The sequence below is a fragment of the Catharus ustulatus genome, chromosome 5 (assembly GCF_009819885.2).
Source record: "Catharus ustulatus isolate bCatUst1 chromosome 5, bCatUst1.pri.v2, whole genome shotgun sequence".
In the NCBI taxonomy this organism is placed as follows: Eukaryota; Metazoa; Chordata; class Aves; order Passeriformes; family Turdidae; genus Catharus; species Catharus ustulatus.
Genome location: NC_046225.1, coordinates 13,287,925 through 13,309,690, shown reverse-complemented (window position 1 = coordinate 13,309,690; position 21,766 = coordinate 13,287,925). Strand labels below are relative to the sequence as shown.

Genomic DNA, 21,766 nt, shown 5'->3' with positions numbered 1-21,766 from the left:
GAACATGTTGAGTGGTGGACTTGGAAGTGTTAGGTTTTGGTTGGACTCAATCTTCAAGGGTCTTTTCCAACCAAAATGATTTTGTGACTCTGTAACAGATTGTCATAGTCCAAGCAGCTTCTCATTTCAGCTGTTAGCCTGGCAAAATGTTTTGGGGATTTTTTTCCTTAATTTTGTCATGTTCTAGAGAAGGGAACTCACATCTAGATTAAGATGACAACATTTGTTGGCAACCATGGGTTACTTTAGTTCCTGCTCTGGTTTTCACTTGTTCTGATGTGCAGTTAAAGCTTCAAGTGTGTTCAGTGTACCTGGACTATGAGGGCAAGGTTGTGACTCCTTAGGCTGATAAGCAGGGACAGTATTTGAATATGAACTGTTGTTTACAGGGAAGAAAGACAAAGGAAAAAATTCAATTCTTTCTGTTTTATAAATGAATTATCCCAATCTTAGTAATGCCTCAACTCCAGAAATGGAAATGGAAACACTTTAGAAAATGTATTTCTATTTGGAAATGCTGGCTCACTTCTTTTCCCTCAACTTCCAGCAATGAAACTCAAACATGACTGAACCAAGTCCTGAACTTCTGTATTCCTGCTCTGTTACAGGAAGTCTTCCTCATATCGTCAGAGTGGGGAGAATAGTCACTTCCACTGCAGGAGATACACATAGGAGTTTCTAAAAGAGGTCGTGAATTCTTTCATGGTATTGCTTGTCTTGGGCAGGAAACTGCTTTATCTGCTTTCATGAAAATGTCTTATGACAAAATGCACCTGGAACAGTTAAGTGAGGGAAAAATCAAAAAGTTACTTAGGCTTGTGTTTTCACTCAGAAATTTTGTGTTATGCTTATTTAGAAACAAAACCAACTTGACTTTCTCCCAAAACCATAATAGTATATTTAAACTGATTCTTGTGTCAAAGCATGAAGGCTATAAATAATATAAAATTAGATTCTCACTGTTATATACTGTAAGTGTTCTTTTTGTTTGAAAATAGAATGAAATATGGAATTGCTTTAGAAGACTAAAACATTTTTTGGTTTCTACTGTGTAGATTGCAAGGTGTTTCTTTCATGCCTTGTGCTTCTCATGAGGTGCTCTTGCCTATGCTTAATTGCTTTTGCTGAGTTATTTTGTTTTTTGATATGTAGTCATCTTTGATTCAGGAACCAAGTGCCACTGATATCTAGGGCTGGAAACTCATTTGGAGAAATGTACTGAAAACCCAAAGCAGTGATGCTTTCACCTGCTTGTGTGCCAGAAGCTTTAAGGTCAAAAGTTTTTTCCCAGTCAGAGTCAGTGAGTTTTACTGCATGTCACTTTTGAAATACGCATTATTAGCCTACATTTGATTCATTGACCTCTTGTAAAATTTCTAATCTGAAACTGTCAGAAGGATTACAGGATTTCTTTGTACACAGATCCAACTCTTGCACAACTGTCCAGACCTAGGATGAGCAAAGTTTCTTCTTTGGCATGTACCGTACTACGTGTTGACTATTCCAATCAGTATTTCCTGCTAAGCTTTCTTAGCAGTTATTGGTGGCAGAAGCAATAATTTTATTCTTTTGCCCAGACAAATAAATTGCAATAATTGGAGAAGCTGGCAGATTAAATGATACTGGAACATCTGGGCTTTCTCTAGCAATAACTTTTTAAAAACAGCAACAGTGAGAGCAGTGAAAGGGGAGTATAAAACTAATCTTTTAAAGTAAAGTTTAATGTATTTTGGTGCTTTCTTCAATTTTTGTTTATTTAAAGTAATCTTGCATTCACAATAAATATGTTGAAATATTCTGTGTTCATGTAAGGCTTTGGTCTGACCTAATTAGAAGCTTCATTTTTAATAAGTTTTAGTCAGAAACATCTCATATGAGAGCTATCAGAAAAGTTTTTGTGGTTTTTTGTGTTTATTTATTTTTTTTTTTTGACATAGCTGTTGTGTCACTTTGCACTTAAAATCCCTATTTGACAGTTTTGGAAAGGTGTGGAATGAAACTTTTTTTTTTTAATTTGGGTATCTATTTAAGTTACCTATTGCTGTGCTGTCTGCTGCATTTTCTGGAAACTATATGTGACAGAAGTACAGGCTGTCCTCTGCACCACAGTTGCTGCCAGCTGTTTTCTCTGTCAAAACTTGGATTCATTTCACTTCTGTCAAGCAGCAGTAAAGTTATTCTTGTACTCTTCCATCTTTTAAGGCCTGTTGTGGTCATTCTGTCCTTGATGCTGAAGATTAATCTTTTAATAAATAAGGAAATAAGCAGCCCAAGAACTGGGCACTTGGTCATAGTGTGTTGAATTATAGATCTCAGCTGCTCATTTATCTGATTTCTCATTGTGTTTTCCTCTCTCCTCTCCCACTTGAATCCTCTTGCACTTGGGAAAATAAAGTTCTGCTGTCTCAAGTCTTTGCCTACTGCAAGAATTTTGCTTCATGTTCATGACTCATGAGCAGAGAAATTGGTGAAAATATGACTTGATTTTCTGAGCCTTTGATGGGCTTACTGATGATGAAGTATTTGGTAGGCTTTTCATATAACACCCTAATTATAGGTGTACACTTGTGCTGGATGCATGTTTGGACGTGTTTTCTTGTGGAGAAGTCACAGTATCACAGTGCAAGTTTGATCTCTTTCTGGGTTTTTTTCTACATACACAAATATTTAGGTAGCAATTCTATACAAGTGACAATTTTTTGAGATATCTGCCATTTTAGAGGTAGAAGACATTGTGAATGATAGTTTTCCTGCAAAGCTATTTAATGTTTAACGTTGACATTTCAACCAAAAAAGGTCTTGCTGGAAATGTCTCTTGGATGTGAGCTCTCTGAGGTGATGTTCTGCCCAGTGGCAGCAGATGTGGCATGTGAAAAACTTGCAGACTGGTGTTTTTGTTGTGACCTTCCCATCCCAGGCTGAGCTGGGCTTCCCCTCCAGCTTTCCCAGCCAGACGAAGTTTCAGTCACATGCGTGCTTTCTGTGACAAGAGACTTCAAGTAATGAAGTCAGTCCTGTTTCTTGGAAGGGGGAATCTCCCCTTGGTGCCTTGCTGGTGGGTCAGGACCTCTGCTGGGTTGATGTCACAACTTGACCTGACTACCATGAGCAAATTTTGCTGACTGAAGAAAGTAGACTTGTCCTGTGTGTTATTTAGATTTAGAAAAGTGTTTTGAATTCAGTGGTTAATTCACTTAAGGGGAGTTGTGTGGGGTTAATGCTTCTCTGCCCATTTTCACAGTGGGGAGATTTGATTATGTGGGGTTGTCCCCAGACCACAAAGCTTTTTTATAATTTGCAGAACATAATGGCAAAATACAGCTTCTGACCAACAGTGAATTGATATTTTTCTTTTGCAATCAAAACAGTGTTTCAACACAATATATTCTTTATGTAAACATTGTAGTTGTCTGGGAACTGTCTGGGAATGAAAGCAATGCTCCAGAATTTAAACATTCAGAATGCTGATGTTGGATAAGTATCTGTAGAATAAACACATTTTTTTTCTCTAAGTACTTTATTTCTTTCACAGAGTCTCTTAGTTGAGAATGTTTTCAGTTGACTAGCACAATTTTTCATCCTTAAGCAGTATGGTCTTCTGATTTACTTGGTACTTAGCAGCAGTAATGCATGAAGGCCCTCAGTTCTGTGGTGTTTGACAGGAATTTTAATTGATGAATAAACCATCTGGGAATCTCTGATCTATTTAGTGATCAGAGTTGTGTTATAAATGCTATCAGTTTTAAATTTCCTTTTCAAAATTTGTTACTAGCAGTGTAATCTCACCTTCTGAATTCATGCATATTCACATTAATAATAGTAAAATCCTGGTCTCTAAAAAGGAGTTTTTTCATCACGTGTTTTCTAATACAGTCACTTTTGGAAGGCAATTCCCAGGTCTGTGCTACTTGAAGAGTTGCAGATGTTGTAGGGAGGTTTACCAGGAAAGCTTTGATTGTACAAGTGTTTGGTATTGTGTGTTCCAGCATTGCTTCTGGATTGATGAAGAGTTTTCTTTTGGGACTAGAGTATAGAACAGTGGTGTCCCTTTTGCTGCCATTTGGTGCAGTAGGGCAAAGGGAAACCTTTGCAGCAAATCCTGAACTGGTGGTTTTTATCTTTGTGAACTGTGTGAATTTGGTGGAATGCCCTCACAGTTTTCTGCATTGCAAATTCGTTTTTCCTTATTCTTTGCTTTCTAATTTATTATTTATTTCGTTCTGTTTCACTGTAAGAGGCACAGAGTTTGTAGAGATCAGGAAGATGGCTCTGATTCCTTTGAAGAGAGATCATCTCTGTGATGCTTCACAGGAACTTTCCTCAGAGTTACAAGACCCTTCAGCAGAGATTTTGGGATGCAGGTCTTATGTCAGGGTGGTTGCAGGAATATTTCTTCACCACTGAAGCAGTGAATTTATCTACAGGACTGTAGGACCAGGAATGGAGCTTCTCTTTTGGTTTCATAATGTAACTTAAGCTGTATTCCTGAAAAGCAGAACTGAAAGATGAAGTCACCATCTGAGCTGGCAGAGGGGTGGGGGCACTTTTTCATAAGAGCTGTTGGAGATGCTTTAGAAAAACCTTAATCACTGCTGAGATACTAAATGTGCTTTTTTGCCTAATGCCTGTCATGCAAAGAGGAAAATGCCCTTGGCAGGGTGGAGTAGGGCTGCTGGCAGATTTCAAAGATCCAACTAAAAAGGCAAATAACCAGAGCCCAAGAAGGTGTGGTGCAGCCAAGGGACAACACCAACAGGACTTGGCACTTTTCCCATACTCTCATAAGATACTGCTTTATTTCATATATGGTAATTAACATGTTAATTACATGTTTCTGGATGTGGAGGATTATGGAGTTTGTACCCTTGTAGTTGCAAGGGTAGAAAGGGGAGAAATTATTCCAGTCTGTTTTCACTGATAAAAGTTGTAGAACTAGAGAAGGCAGGTAAATGGATATGTGTTTTATGTTACTGTGCTGTGTACTTTCTGTAGGAGAAAACAGTTTGAGGTTGTGGCATCTAAACAATTTTGCATATTTATGAAAATAGCTAGTCTACACTGCTGACATCTGAAAGATTTCTTAACATGCCTGTTCTGATTGGCACAGGGAATAGTGGTGTTCAGACCATGGGATTATGCAGTTGAAAGAAGGAAAATAATAAAATATCTCTCTTTTAAGAAGTAGGAAGGTTAGAATGTGTCTTTTGTGCTACTCAACGTGACTTGTCCAGACTAAATAGCCTGGTTTTACTTGTCCCAAAATTGCACCACAATCAACGACCCCAGCATGCAGCAAAACTGGTAATAGGGAATGTCCAACATTGTGGAAGAAACATTTGGGAGCAGTAGATTTCTAACAGAGGCACTGTTTGGAAGAATAGTATTCATTGTCCTGATATTAATTGTTCTCTTTTTATTAGATTGAACACTAAAAATATGGGGGTTTTTTTGGCTTCTGGGTTGTCATTAGTTGGGAAAGTCATGACAAAATCTGGGCTTCAGCATAGTAGAAGAATGATATTGGTTCTTATCTATGTCAAGTTAAGAAGAAAAATTGCATTAGTGATGAAGATTGCTAAAATAATATAGTATAAATTATCTTAGAGTTATTTGTTTATTATTTTGCTCTTGCAATTTCCTTTTTTTCTGCTTGATACAAAGTGTTTGGTTGCATGTGGTTGTTTGGTTTTTTTGTTTTTTTGGTTTTTTTTTCAAGTTGCAAAACCCCTTTCTGCGTTAACATTTGAAAGATTCTTCCTAAAACATTGCTACTGCTATCTCTCTTTTTTGTTGCATTTTGAAAATTTAAACTCTCACTTATGTGCCTGGAAAAATTTCTGAGAGCTTTTCCAAAATAATGAAACAGTTTGTAACTTTGGTACACTTCATGTGGAGTTGCCTCAGACCTGAGCATATGAATGAGGAGGGTGTGAAGCTGTCAACAGCTGGAGAGGAGCCTTTGGGCCAGCAGGAGCAGGATTCTAGTTGGATTAAACTGAAATGGTGAGAGATTGAGGTTTTCCTCATTTGTTTTAAAGGTGTGGGATGGACCAAATGCACTGTATTATGCAGGGGGAAGGGAAGTTCAGCCACTTGGCAAGGCAGTAATATGTTGCTTTCTATCCTCATAGCCAAAATTGGTAATCTTTCAGAAACTTGTGAGCTGCCATGGGTAATGTGACATGATTAAAATGGGACTCCAGAAACCTCTTAGACTTTGAACTTGATTTCCATTCAGGTTTTGGATGGGAATGAGTAACTTTGTATTTTAGCTTAATTATAATTTTTCTTGTTTTGATGGCTCTTTCAAGATATTTATCAGATAAAAATGAGGAATAAAAAGTTTATTTGGTTTTAGGGAGTTGGAATGTGTTACTGCTCTTAGGAATTCTGCCACATGGCCTGCATCTGCTAAGTTACTAAATCCACCTTGCTAAGGTAGCAACTAAATCCTGTTCATGTTCTCAGTGTCGTGGATTATATTGGATTCATTGTTCACCTTGTGAAAGGGGACACAGCTAAGGAACACAGAGTTACTTTTAAAGTGTTGAGATGGTACATTTTTTGTATAAAATGTCATAGGAGCCCGTACTGCAGCTCTTGGACAAACTATTTTAAGTGCTCTGTTCCTCTGAAGCTGCTTTGTTGGCTCTTGCAGGAGATTGATGCCTGGGAAGAAGAGGGGAGAGAGGCCAACTCTGGCTCAGCTTGTTCTTGCCTGTTTCGTGATGGTGTGATGACTTGCCTGATCTTGGCCCTCTGCAAAGAAAATACCTTGAGGAGTCTAATATTAGTCCTTAAAGTAGCTTGAAGATGAGCTTGGTAGATAAATCTAAGTGTTTGTTAACCTTTTAACTTTTTGGGGAGGATGTTGTTCAATGAAGCCATGTTCTAATCCATGTTGAATAAAGCTGCTGGAAATCTGTCATCCCTGGAGCATGTCTGTGAAAAGTCAGTGAAACTTGAAGTTAGGAATGAGGAATGTAATTCCAGTCCTTCTTAAAAGCTTGGTGCAGAAATGTACATACTGTTGTAGAAAAATACTAACCATATACAAATGGGTGTAATTCTTCTACCTTCCCAAAGAGATTGAGAATAGCCTCAGAAAGCAATATTGTCTGGCTTTGTGCAAGACTTTGGTTTGTGTGGCTAGCACTGAGATTAGTACTGACCTGTCTTAAGGGGAATCATTGGATTCTGGTGCTGTTAAATGAGGTTTGGCCACCACCCAGCAACTAATGGTGTCATGTTGGCTCAGTTTGATTCAGATAAGGAACAAAAGTATTTTCTTTCAAATCCAAATGGAAAAAACCTCGAGTTTTTTATGTGGGGTACTGGCAGCACATCTGGCACTGGACAAACTCCCAAGAGCACTTGTTACTAAGGTGTTTCAGAGCAAAGTGAGGAAGCAGGCAACTGCTCCTGTCTCTTTTGCTGTATTTTTGAATAGTTGCATCCAAACATGAAAGAAGTACAGTGTACTGATAGGAACTATGCCAGAGAAAAAATTAAAAGCCCTGGTGTCCTTGGGTCCCTCCCTTCTCTCCTTGGAAATCTGTCTTCAGCCTTTTGGTCATAGCAGATGCTTAGTTTCTTTTAGTGTTTTAAAAGGTGAATCTTTGAAATGACTCTGCCTTATGGGTTTGCCAGGATTCCATTGTATTCAGCAGTGTGTTTGGTTGATATTTAAAGCACTCTTTGATCTTGAATGCCCAGTTCCTCCCTTTCAATGATAAGAGCAGCTTGCAACAAGCAGCAACCCTATTGCTGCTTCCTTTATCTTTCAGTTTGGTGTTACTTTGTAAAATGTGGAGATTAAAGTGAATAAAATAGTTACTTTTCAGTAGACCACAGCATTATTCACATAACCAGCTTCACTGGTCATGCTGTTTGATACATACTTGTACTCAAGTGCTGTTTTATTCAAGTGTTTGTAGCTGGAATCCATTGGGGTTTGCAGTCTGCTATGTAGCACATACTGGTCTTGCAGGCTCTCATGCTGCTGTGGAACAATGCTGGGATGTATCTGTCAGTGGCAGGCAAATAATTCTGCTCTAGTAAAGGTCTTCTGACACATCATGGAAGAAAGCCAAGCTACATTTATGAAATTTCTAATTTAAGCAACAATGCTCAGCATTTAAATTGTAGTACAATAGTCAGAGACTATAGTACTTACAATGATATCAGCATCTAGTTTGTTTTTATAAATGCTTAGAGTTGGTGAACTTCTGTGTATGTACTGTAGGACCTTTGGAATTTATCAGAGCAGTTTCATGTTGTTTGTCCCACAGTGGAAGTTTTGGCTGCAGGTGGTCTCAGCTATCTCACTCTGGCTGTGGTTTGTCAGATGGCAAGAAAATCCACCACACAGCTGTTTTCTTTTGTTGTTGTTGTTTCCAGCCACCATCCTTGTAATTTTTCCTGTGCCTCGACAAAAAAGAAATCACTGTTTTTGCTCTGACCTTCTGAGAAGTTTTTCCTCCATCGCTACTTGATACTTGGTTTTGATTTTGCTCCAGTGACTTCTTACCTTTGTTGAAAGTGCCAAGATCTTAAAATCCAGAAAATCTCTTCTTGTTTTCTTCTGGATGTTGATTCAGTAGTCAGGTATCTGCAGCTTTCCTTGACCCATCAGGTTGTTATTCTGTGACCCAAATCCCCAACTCACTGATGCTTTCGAAAATTTTCTGTAATGGTTCTTATACATTTCAGAAATTATGTGTGGAAAGATGTTGCAAAAATTTAATGTATCTTCATGGTTTTAATGAGGAACTCTGCAAATGTAGTTTTGATGTGTTAAATGGTTATTGCTTCCAAAACCAGTCCTTCCTTGGGTCAGTAATTTCCAATCCCTGAGCAGATTCAGTAATGGGAAATGTATAAATGTGGGTGTCTGATCCTGTGAGAAGCTGAGTGTTTAAATTCAGCCCATTCTTGAGCTGACTGAAGATGTTGGACTTTGCACTGAAAGAGTCTGGGTGTGACCATAGGTTTTGTTTGCTGTCACTGTCACAAGAGAGGTGGCGGTTTGACAGCACTCTGGAAAGGCTCCTAAGCTCCCTAATATTGTACCTGTCCAGTCTGTGAAAGGAATGGGGGTGCTGTGTGTGTGTGGTGCTGCATGAGTCTGTTAGTAAGTACCTTGCTCAATATTAGTTGAATGCTTCACCTCTGCAAGTAGGAGAAAACATAATAAACAATTCCTTTCTCCAGCGTGGGGCTAGCTCTCATATGACAGGGCTTTAGGAAGGGATTATCGGATTCAAGAAAATTTAATAAGTTTTGGGAGAGTGTGTGTTGTTGGAGCCATTCTCCCATAAACTCTCTTCAGCCTTGTGCTGTGACCTGGCTCACAGATAAGCATTGCATTAGATGGTTAACCTTGTTATTTTCCATATTTAAGCCTTTCACAACCAACAGAACTTGTTTCTTTGGCTGTCTGCTTTATGAAGAGCTGTTCAGCCCACAAGAAGTTTGAATTAAAACACTCATGTTTCCTTTTGCATGGGAGTTACATTACTGCTTCCTTCAACCTTATCCTTGTTATTTCAACCCTGTGCAGCATCCTGCCACATCATATGTTGGAGGGTACATGCACAGATTTAGGAGGGAGCAGTTCTGTTACACAATGGGTGAGGAGAGAACTAATGAGAAATGGGTGAAAAGAAAGGAAAAGGAACAAAAAGCATTTTTTCTTTTTAATTTTAGACTGTGTTTTGCTGTTAGTAGAGTAATTGACTTAACCTTTTAAGTGGTTGAACTGAACTTTCAGTATGTCAGGTTGTACTATGACATATAATAAAATACATGATGTGTTGGATGCAGGACTGCTAATAAAACTGGGTGAGTCTTTGTTGTTGATTGAAAAAAAAAACAAACCAAACCAAATTACCTCCCTCCTAAAGCTAAATCAGAAAAGCCCAAGCTGGTAATCTTTTAGTGCCTGTTAATATTAAAGAGCAAAATGCTTAGCTGGCCTGTTATAGGAGTTCTTCTTAACCCTTCAGAATTGCATGTGATAAGAAAAAGATTACAGATTAACTAAACACTTTAAAGTTGTCCTTAACTTTGGCTGACAACAAAAATGTGAGTAAAACCTTCACTATTGTGTAGAGGTGCACCAGAACATGCATCCTTTTTTTTTTTTTCCTACTGAGCAACTGAATCCTTCCAGAACTTGTGATATTCCCAACCTGCACATGTCAGCACAATGAAAAAGTCTGTGTTCACTTTTTATTTACAATTTTATGACTTTCAGTGAGGCTTTGTCACCATGATATAGTGACTGAATATGGAGTTTGATTGCTTCCTGAGAAATGTAAGAGTGCAGCCTTTGACCTCAAATTGTCAAACGTTAGTGGGTGAAATTTGGGCTGCTGGAAATGTTTTTTAGCTATTACAAAAAGATATTGTATAAAATTAATTTTAGTGCTGTGCATTTAACTTAGCTTTTGGCAGAGTTTAACTCCATGGAATTTCTAGTTTAACTGTAACAATTATTTTGTAATTGATTTATGTATATTTATGTATAAAAGTTTCACTTGCAGAGCTATCTATGTGTAGTATCTAGAAAATTCTGAGTTGTGTATTTGTGCTGATGAATATACAAGTGAATTTAAGTTAGCTGGTACAACTGGTACAACTTACACTGAGTATTGTACCCTTAACTTCTGTAATTACAGATGGGTTTTCATGGCCTGTGCCCTAAATTGAAGTGAAGATGTAAGGATAGATGTAAAACTATACACATGATCACATGTGCTTTCTACTATGTAGCCTTGCATAAAGAAATCTGTGTGACAAATTCCTTATCAGAAGAGGGTTAGGCAACACTGGATGTCCTGTAATGTCCTTAGGCAGACCTGTGTGAAGAGTTTCTTGTAAAAGTTGGTTATTCTAATCATAGAGAGATCTTCTGGCCTCCATAAAATGACTGCTTCTCTTTCAACCTGTGCTTTTTTCTTGCAGACCTTTCAGCAGCCCAGAGAAAATTTGCCCATTCTCTGAGAGACTTTAAATTTGAATTCATTGGTGATGCAGAGACTGATGATGAAAGATACATAGGTAGGTAAGAAGTGACTATGAGTGGCTATATTTTGTCAATGCCATCCTACAAATGATTAATTTTTAAAATTGTTTTGTATTACAGATGCATCACTTCATGAGTTTTCAAACTTTTTAAAAAATCTTGAAGAACAAAGAGAAATTTTGGTGAGTGCAATAAATGGTTTTAAAAGCTGTGCACATAGCAAAGACATCACCACTAGGTGAAGTTGCTTTAATTGCTTTGTTTACCACCAAGGTGTTGATATCACTGACTTAACAGTGGGAGTTCTCATTGTGCAGCCTCTGGTTCTGTATGTTAATAAGTACAACTAGTTCTCTTTAAGGGAGAAATCTGTATGGTAGGGATGGATAAATGTGAGTTGGTTTCAAATAGTCATGCCCAAATTAATTATGGCTGGGATGAATGGGAAACTCATCCTAAGTTTGTTTACCATTTCCAGGAAAAAGCAAAATGAAAGTTTTGACAATTGACCAACTTTGGATCCAGGATCTCTGTAGCTCTGGCTTCAGTGCTTGTGTGGATCTGGGATGCAATCTGTTGTATTTATGAAGTAGCAGACTTAGAAATCTTTACCTTGTGTTTGAGCTTTGTGTTGAGAGGTTGGAGCTCCAGGCTGTTGCTCTGTTGTGTGAAAGTTCTCTGTTCTTTGTTCTGTTGCCTGTGTTTGCTTGGGTTGTAGTTAGTGAAACAGGGCTCATGGTGGCTGCACACAGAGCAGGGACTGGAAAACACCTTGATACCTGGATTTCCTGACTTTTCCAGAAGATGGGAGAGTTTAATTCTGGATGGTTTCTTTCTGGTTCTTCTCAGCAGTTGCATGCCCAGCTTTTGTTTCAGAGCAGGGATTCACAGAGCAGCTGTGTACCCAGTTTTCTTCTGAGTCAGGGCAGAATCTCCATCTGGGAAATGTGCTCAGATGTGACTTGATAGCAATTGCATTTCTCAGTATTTGTCATGTGATTTTATCTTTGCCTTCCTGGAAATCAGTGATCCCTTGGCATCACTGAGAGGAAGTTGAGACTACTCTGCTGTCTTCCCTGTTTCTTTCTGCCAGAAGCTGTGCCTGAAGTGCCTGAATATATAGATAAGTGATAAGAACTTGTGAATAATTCTTTTTCCATGTTTCTCTCTCCAGTCCTGATCCCAGTAACAGTCATGATTCCTTGTTGTGTTCTGTTCTGGTATCCTGTACTGATCTGAAACCATATTCAGGTCTGAATTAGGGTCAGTGTGGTTCTCCACACTTTCCTAAAAACTGTCTTTGCATAGTAGAGACAATTTTTTAGTGTTCTGAGTTTTTTGTCTAATTGTAGGGATTGGTTCAAGTATGTTTCAATACCTCTTTTGTTTTTCATAATTCTACAGTATTGTCTTTACTCTGCTTTTTCCTGCCATCCATAACTGTATTTTATTTTAATGAATTGCACAAATATAATTAGTGAATTTTTAAATGAAGTTTTTTAATCACAAATACTTCAGAACTGCCACATTATTTTCATATCAGGCTTTTGAGGGATGACTTAAGGATTACACAGCACATTTCAGTGACTGTATCAAGAGCTCTTCAGCAGGGATAGATCATCACCACAGCAGGCTGTGCAGAATCCAGTGCTGTCTGTCTGCACCATAAAACACTTCCATTGTTCAGATTAAATGCCATGAAACTGTATTAACTTACTTTTTTGGTATGGTGCCCACGCTTACACAGAAGATGCTATCATGCTGAAGCTAACTAGTGTCAGTTTCTTGATAGGAAAAGAATGAAATGCAGTTTTTGTTAGAACCGTGACTGATGAAAAACAGGGAGTAGAAGTTGTAATGGGGAAAATATTTAACACCAAATAGAAACAGAATATATTCTCTGAGTTACCAGATGCGTGGCCTTTTTATTGCATCTGTAGTCTAGCAAATGTTATATATCTTTTCTGGAGTGAGCTTGTGTAGCAATGACCATAAGTCTCTGAGAAAATGATTTTGTGGTGACTGGAAAAGATAATTTCCAGCATCTGCTCCTGACTTTTTAAAAATTTTGACTTCTCAGTGGATGTTTTAACAGTGGCCTGAGCTCCAGAGATACTCCCGTGGAGAATATTAGAGCATGTTGCATTCACAGATGTTTGGAATGAGGTCAGGGATCCAAAGACTTTCCATTAAGATGCAAAGTATATAGCAGGATTTTTTTTTCAAAAGCATTCAGTCTTTAAGAATGCTCATTATTGAGCATTTTCCCCTTTACTGTTTTGAAGATCACCAGAGGATTTTGGACTACTCTCTTCAGTGTCAGTGCATAGTTAAATAGATAGATAAATTTCAGTCCCATAAAGTAATATTAAAGAAATCAGTGATTAATTACAGGACAAGGGGCATTTCAGACACTGCTGTACATTTTACTTATACTTGAGAAAAGGATTATTTTTTTAAGAACCACATTGTAAATGAAACAAATTTGCACTTTAAATGCCTTCTAGACTGAAAGTAAATGCTCATCATCTACACTTCTCATGGTTTTCTGAAATTGTGGTGAATCCAGAGTCCATAAAACTTGCTGTCAGTGTTTACAATGAATGATGACCGAAAAGGTAAGTTCATCTGCTGAATATAATTTCATTCAGATGTTGGAATCTTGCTCTTCATGGTTTTGCCATTTCTTCCATCTCCTTCAAAGGTTGCTGAGATTATATCCCAGGTGTCAAAGGATTTAGTTGCATATGAAAAGGGAAGTCGGCAATAATCCAAACATTTCACTGAAATTATTCGAGTGGTCAATATAAAACCAAATTGCAGTTTTCCATAGCACTGCAGCTTGGTGATGTTCCTCAGGGCAGATATGAAATAGATCCCTTTGTCCCTGAGAATATTCTGGAAATTATTTTTACATGTTGAGGGTGAATGGAGTCATAGGACTTCGGTTCTGCTCCTTTGGTATTGCAGAAGTGCTGTGGAAGTTCAGGGATGAGAGGAAACTTGGCAAGATGGTAGGAAAAGGTATGGATGAACAAGGCCCAGCATGGTGATGCTCAGATGCTCTGTCCAAGTACCCAGCTGTTCCCCTGCTTGCCAGGGAGAGCACCAAGCCCTCCCTCCTGGCCCCAGTTTTCTTGGCAGCAGAAAGGAGTTTGGATTCCTGTGAGGGACTGAGAACAACAGGCTTCACTGTCTGCCCTCATTTGAACTATGGGGACAAGCAGAGAAGAGTTACTGGTAGGTACCAATAGCTTGCTGGTTCTTTCCTTCACACCTCCCTTTCTCCATCCCAGGCTTCTCCTAAGTGATCACCTTGCCCCTCATTAGTTGTCCCTGTTGATTCCAGTCTTGCTAAGTCATAACCAAATTTGATAGCTCTTGTATTGTTCCCTCAGTAATCTTGGCAGTGCTTGGCACTCCTGCTGTAGTCACCTTGGTGTGCTGGCTTTGAGTGCTTTCTGTCCTTTCTGTCCTGCCCTATATCTGCTTCTGGAGTTCACATGATCTTTGTCAAGAGCTAGTGTAACCTATTCTTAAAAAAGTTCCAGGAACATGGGTTTCTCTTTGTTCTGATGTTTAGTCTTCATTTGTTTCACCTGATGTTCATATTGAGTCTCCTTTACTACAAGTTAAGCTGGAAAATTTTTGAGAATTTTTCCACAGTAGTCATGGAATAAAATTGATCCCTTTTTCTTTGTAGTTGTATTTTCATGCTTACCCTTTCCAAGTGGTGTTTTACATCTGCATTTTTCCTTGTTCAATTTAATTACACTGTGTTTAGACCTTCAGTCTTTTATGTTAGAATTACTGCTTTCTCCTCCTCTTCTTGCTTTTAAATGCTGTTTTTTTTTGTTCTTCTACCATCCTCTGGGACCTTGCTTGCACCTCCCCTTAGTTTGCTTTGCTGACTTCCTGATCTGTTCTGAAGCAAAGCCCCTTCTGATTTGAATGCAATTAATACTTCTGTTTTGTCATGTAGGAATACGTGTAATTGCTCTTAAGGAATCCTTATTTCCCTCAACACCTGCTTTTCCCCACTATATTATTCCCCCACTAACTGTAGTTAGATAGTTTGCTATAACTTAACTGAGGGTTTTTTTTCCTTTGTGGAGTTAATTAAAATCTGCTGTCTTATACTCCATCATTGATATAACACTCATTTCAGTTCTATATTGGTTTTACAGCTTTCTTCCTCTCTCTTTTCAGATACATATAAAGAACCTATTTTCCTTAGTTTGTTTTTTTTTTCTGTTGCCAAATAAAATACATTTTTTACCTTCTTTCTAGCTTTGCCCCTAAGTACTCATCTATCTCCCTTTTAGTCCATCACATTTCTCTTTGTATAGGATTTCTGATACAAATATATTCACCTTACTATATTCCCTGTGATTTCCCAAGGCAATAGAAGAAGATGTTTTACTTTGATATGTTATCTTCTATTTCCTGCTACATTTTTTGCACATTTTTATTCCTTCAGGTGTTTTAAGAGGAAAGGTAGTACACAGCTATATTTTAAAGTCTTTTTGCTCATTTTTTTTCCTGCAAAAGAAAGGCTTGTTCTTGTGCCATGGGTATCCTTGCAGTTTTGGCCTCTGAAAAATTCTTTTCCATTCTTTTTCAGTTTTATCAGGGTGGCAGAATCACATCCAGATTAGCATCTCTCTGAAAAGCAGTCATTCCTGGCAGATATCAGGAACACAAGAAATGGCTTCTCTGTGGATTTTTAAAGAAATATCCCTGTGAAGTTTCTCTTTTAGTCTTTTTTTTTAATTTCTTCTTAAAATGAAAACAGGGAGGAGAGGGTTTCTCAGTTGTGCTTTCAGAAGTTAAAAGAAGTTGCAAACATTCAAAGGTGTACACTCAAAAGGTTAAAGATATACTTTAATCTGTACAAATATGTACATTTACTTATTTATTCTTACTTAAACCACCTCTTACGATTAGATATTGAAGTGCTTGAGTGTTTATTTCACAGATGAAGTGCTCACTTAACACACAGTGTTCCTGAATATCTAACATTACCTTTTGTCCAGTGACTTTTGTATCTGGGTTTGATTCAGCACTTGACTGCTGTGAAGATGGTGGTATTAATTTTTCTAAGCTTTTCTTTGGCACTCTGCATGTGGGTATTTAGGGGTTTGTAAATCTTAATCTGTCTTGACAGTAATCTGAAGAAATCTGTGTGAAGGAGCAATCAGTTTACTCACTGGTGTGGAGTAAAAGAATACCCAATAGTCTTGGATGTGTGATGCATTCAAGGAGTTCAAGGCATTATGTAGTGCTCCAAATGTTCAGATGTTTTTAAGTCTGCTGACAATGGACACTGCTAAATATATCTGCCAGGACAGTGGAAAGGAGGTAATTGTTGACCACTTCTGAAAAATTGTGCTGCCAACAGTGCGTTGAATATCTCAGATGCAGAGATAGAGGCACAGATGAAACAGCATGTTTTAGAAACAGCATTTGAGTACCTTAATTGCAGGATATACATTGTTTTCTTTCCTGTGCAATTTTTCCAATTTAATAAAACATTTTCCAGTTCTAGAAACAAGCAGAACAACCGCTGCAATATCTCATTGTCCAGCCTTCCCTTTTCCTCTGCTGGACATGAGACCGGATGACAATCATGTAATTACCAGAATACAGAACACGAACGTAGAACTATGGTTCTGTGCTCAGGCACATCTTCCTCTGTTTTGGTGGTTCCTGACATTGAATGTTTCATTTATTTTTTGGGTTTTGAATGTCATGCTGTGTTCTGAAATAATTTTGTGAGTTATTTGTGAACTTGTCCACATGAATCTGTAAACCAAAGATGAGTTGTCTGTGCAATAGAAAAAAATGTGGAAAGGCAGATCTGGGTGTGTTCCTCCCACCTCTGAGTGAAGACAGCTGACAAGTTCTGTTACCACTGGCTTCCTCTTCCAGATAACTCTGTGGTCTCACATGCATCGACATAATTCACTAGAGAATTTTCATTCTGTTAGTTCATCATTGGGAAATGTTTGGAATTTGCATTGTAAAACTGCCACCAGTTTGGATTTTGCTGGTTGTTAATAAAACCACTGTTTCTTCTGGAGGAAAGCACTGACAATTGAGCAATTCATTCTTGATTAAACACTGATGCTGTTGTTCCCTGCTGGATTCCTTTACTTCCAGAGGCATCTTTTTGCTCAGTGATGAGCTTTGCCATGCACCAAGAAAATGGGCATTATGCAGTTTTCTTTTCTGAGCAGCCTTTTTGCTTGGTCAGGATCATTGTATGACCACATGCAAAGTCTGTGGTATGAGAATCAGACCAGTGTTCTGGTGTGTTGTGGTTTGCTAGGGGAAGGTCTTTCTTAGAGGAGTTATCCCCAACTTTCCTTCACTGCAGATGGGGAAAGCTGATTTGTTGCAGTGTGTGAAAGTCTGTTTTTCTTTTTTTTTTGTTTTCTTGTTTGTTATGATTATGGCTTTGTAGTATTTTTCTCTTTAAGGTGGAATGTATTGCATAAGAATAAATGTAGAAGACGGGACTATTAAATAGCTTTCAGCAAATAATCTTTACTAAAGCCCACTGTCTATTTAATTGTCTTTCTTTTAAAAAGGAAATTATTCATTGTTTTCTCATTATACCAGTCTGATTTAGGAGACCAGTGGTTTCATGACAAGAGGATCAATGAGGGCAGCATTTCAGAGTAAGGCACAGCATAGCAGATGCATCATAGGATGCCCTTTTAGCTGTCTGTCCTTTAGGTCAGTAATGAACTTCCAGGAGATTAACAGGAAATAACTTTTCTGTAGAAGGGTGAGCTCAGGAGTCCAGCTGTTGTATTTCCTGCAATACAAGGCTTCTGCTTTTGAAAGAATTAGGAAGTGCAGAGCACAGGATTCTGCCCGTTTGAGACTTGTGAGTCAGTGGCTTAATGGTCTAGGAAATTCCCCCTGGAATAGTTTGAGAAACTCCTTGTCTTCTTACCAAACCCTGAAGGGTAGTCTTCTGGAACACCTAAGAGGGAGGTGATGTGTTTTCTTACAGATGCCTCCTAGTGCTTCAGCAGTGCACAAAATATGTTGTCTCTAAGTCAGATGTGTCATCCTTCCTCTGTCTGTTTTGTTACCAGATGGATTCCTCCACAGCAAATAAATCCACAGCAATGGATGTAATTTCTCTTTTATAGCCTCTGCCCACTTGCAAAGATAGGCAAGTATTAATGTGCTTTACATTATATACTGCAGACCTTCTAAAAACCAAAAATTTTATGTTTGTATTCCCAATGTGTGCCTGAAACCCTTTCATTATCTAAGATTGTAAAGCTACAGAGAAGCCTCTACAGCAGGGAGAAAAATCCAGACATATTTACTAGAAGGAAACTTGATTTGAAAACAAAATAATGAGCCTTGGGTGTGGGTTACACTGTCTGCAGTCATCAGTGCTGCAGGTAAATGCAAAACCAGTGTTGGAGAGTCGCTGTAGAGAAACACCTCTGTCTGTAGGTCTGGCAGGGGAGTTGTTTGTGCAGCTAACTGGGACATGTGTAACTGTAAGACCATATCATATTCTCATGGGAAGAGAAAGAATAGAGATTCAGGCTTTGCAAGTAACATCTGATGTCTTCAGTAGTGGAGTACCTGCAATTTTTAATAATACAGCATTTCAGGCATAGGTTTTAATGCTTTGAGAAATTTCAGTACAAATCACTATGTGAAGTAGGAATGCTTTTTGGAGAAAATATTTTTTATATATTTCTCTCTCCTCCAACATTGGTGCATTTTCTTAGGGAGAACACAACTGTACCCTCTGTAAGTAGAAGAGCAGCTGTAGTGGTAAATATCTTTATTGGAAAGTAATCGTCTTTATTTAGCAGCATTGTCAACTATTTTGTTATTGAATCACTGCTAGGCATGTTTTCCTTTCTGCCTTCTCTGTTGCACTCACTAAGGCAAAGCTTCCTTCCCAGATCTGGTTTCATTGACACTTGCTCAGTTTCATAAGCTTTGCCTTACTGACTTGGTGGCCTCCCTTGTAGCTTTGTTGAGGGCAGAAATAATCCTGCCCCTGACTACAAATAAATCTTTCTGATTGGTATGCTCAGAAATTGAACCTCTTCTGTTATGCAAGGCATCCAATCTGCATTCCAGCTCCTGAGATGGGAACTGGGGACTCAGCACTCCTGTGTTGCAGTGTAGTCTGCAGGAAGGTGTATGTTTGGGCCTTTCTTTTCTTTCTCAGTAAACCTATTTTTTAATGGGAGAATGCTTCAATTCAGAATGGAGCAGAGTCAGGATATGTATCTACCTCACCACCAGAGTTGTTGATGAGCAGGGTGCAATTTCCAGTGCTTCCAGTAAAGGCTGAGCTCTAAGGACATTTTTAGGATGAAGGTTTGGAAGCCAGTGCTGCATTTGTCTAATAACAAACTTTGATTAACTTAAGTTGGTTTAACCCTTTTGGGCACTGGACTCTGGGGAGACCCCTTGTGGGTTGCTAGTCCTTTACAGGCCATGCAAGCAGCCTGGTTGTGCCTGGATAGGGAGTGGAAACTTAGAGAACCTGCTCCTGCCTACTGCAGGAGGAAGAAAGAGGAGCACTGAATGCTGGTGCCTGGTCTGTTCCATCAGGTTACAGTGCATAGGAGGAGGTGTTGGTGGAAATAGTTTCTCCTTGAACACCTCTCCTCCCACCTTTTCTGGGAAGGGAAGAAGTGACAGTCTAAATGGAGTCATCTTGTGGACTGGCACTGACTGCTCAGTGACCTGTTGGGTCTTGTTGACTTGAGTGAGAAAGTATCCACCAGCTGTGAATGAGCTTGCAATAGATTGAGCCTGTGCCTTTGAGGGCTGCAGTTGGAAAGAGTGGTTGGGCCCCTTGATCTATGGCTGTTACTTCTTTCTTTGGAGGAAATGGAGCTGGAAAAGGCAAGATGATCACTATTTTGTACAACTTCTCTGCTTGAGCGAGCGGAGTTTTGCTAAGGCATCTGAAATAGATACACACAAAGCTGACAACGTGCTTCAGGATGTTGGAAGTGTCAGATGCAGTGATCTGAGGTGGGATGGCACTGGTGATTTTATTGCTGGTGTTGCCAGGTTTGTGTTGAATTTAATTCTTTGCCCTTTCTGTAGCTGCTGCAAACAGAGCAGGAATAGTGTAAGCAGTTTGAGACTGACTGCCCAAGACACGTGTGCACATCAGGTTAAACATTTCTCAAAGCATTCTTGAGACTTTGGCATTTGCAAAGCTGGTTAAGATTCTGTTGCCTGAGACATGACCTTGTTAGATTGTTTCACTTACAGCTTGCATGCCACAGTTTGCCTGCCAGATATAATTGAACATATATTTGTTTCATGTAGGTTTGGATAGATCAGAGAGGTAAAGAAAGGGGTTTTAAAATGTACTTTAAAATGTACTTTTAAATAGTACATTCCTGTCATAATCTGTCAGGATTAGAGAAGTAGAGGGATGAAAATGAATGCAAGATTCAGGACAGAAAAAAGAACATCTAGTTTCATATTAATAAACTGAAATGCCTAGTTTAACTTTTGCTGGAAATTTTGCATTTTAACATGGTTCTAGTTCTAAAGGAAGGCACAAGTGATAATTACAAATATATTCAGGTAATCCCTTGCTTATTTCCTATTTGCTTAGTAATTACCTATAGTTTTAAAAAAATAGTTACATTTTCAAGTTGTAAATAAGCTAAGAATGAATGGCAGTGTAAATAATGTGTTTTTTTCTATAAATAATAATACATACTTTTGTAACTTTTCATGACAAACACTGGATTCTGTGTACTGGAAAACAGCAGGAATGCCTCTCTATTTGATCTTGTATTTTAATTATGAACTTTGTCAGTTAGAAGAACATCTCTGTAACTCACTGTTAGATTTAGCAGTCTTGTATTTTAGTATATGGCCTGGTATGAAGCTCCATGAGAATGATCAAAGATCTGTAAAATCTTGCTCCACCCAGAAGTAATCAAGAGTCCTGTTATTTAACCCAGGCACAGAAAGCAAAGGGGGTGACAAATCTTAAGTACAATTATGGTAGGCACCTGGAGATGCATCTGTTAACAAAAGTTTAAGTGCAAAGTGAGAAATGTATTTTTTGGAAGAAGGGGAAGCTTGTTTTTCTTTTAATGAAAGAATTACTGGCATATCATCCCACTGGCAGCAGTGGAATCTGCTTGTTGGCAGTCGCTCAAGAGAACATCCCATTTTGATTTAAAGATTATTTTCTGCTTCAAACAAATTCCTGTAGTGGTTCCCATGGTTAATACTGTACAGGAGTAGCAGAAAAGTGATTTACAGTCAGCCCTGCTGTTTTATGAAGCACAACCTTTTATGCATATATTTTCCTTTTTTTTAACTTTTCCTGTGTTACATCAAGGTGCTATGGTTTTCTTTGATTTGGACTTTGTGTTCAGCATTCATTCAATGCGTGTTAACCTTACACTTTTTTGTGTAAGAGTTCAAACAACTAATGAGCAACTTTTCATTTGTTAATTATCCTTAACCTGCTAACCATGTGAGTGCTCAGTTGTTACCTTTAAATGCTTTGAAATTATTCCAGTAACTCTGGTGCTGTACCCCGTGGAAGCTTGTACCATCCTCTCTGAGTTTTCCTCCCAGGAGCTTTTTCCTTCACTTTTTTAGAACAGAGGAACAATTTAAAGTTTTCCAATATAGGACCGATTGTGTGGTTTCCGTGCTCTCCAATCTGACTTGAGAGTTCTTTTTCCTGTTGCTCCC

General features: G+C 38.5%; 1 protein-coding gene across 2 annotated transcripts in view; it reads left to right on the top strand.

Annotated features, from left to right (window-relative positions):
* ARHGAP10 (Rho GTPase activating protein 10) overlaps positions 1-21,766 on the top strand; it is a 136,152-nt gene that overhangs the window by 28,379 nt on the left and 86,007 nt on the right. For both annotated transcript variants that reach the window (XR_004417981.1, XM_033060516.2), the window contains exons 2-3: positions 10,969-11,064; positions 11,150-11,211. Coding sequence is in view for 1 of the 2 variants with exons in the window: in XM_033060516.2 (XP_032916407.1) it covers positions 10,969-11,064; positions 11,150-11,211 (158 nt within the window). In the remaining variant the exon portion in view is untranslated. The remainder of the gene's footprint in view (positions 1-10,968; positions 11,065-11,149; positions 11,212-21,766) is intronic.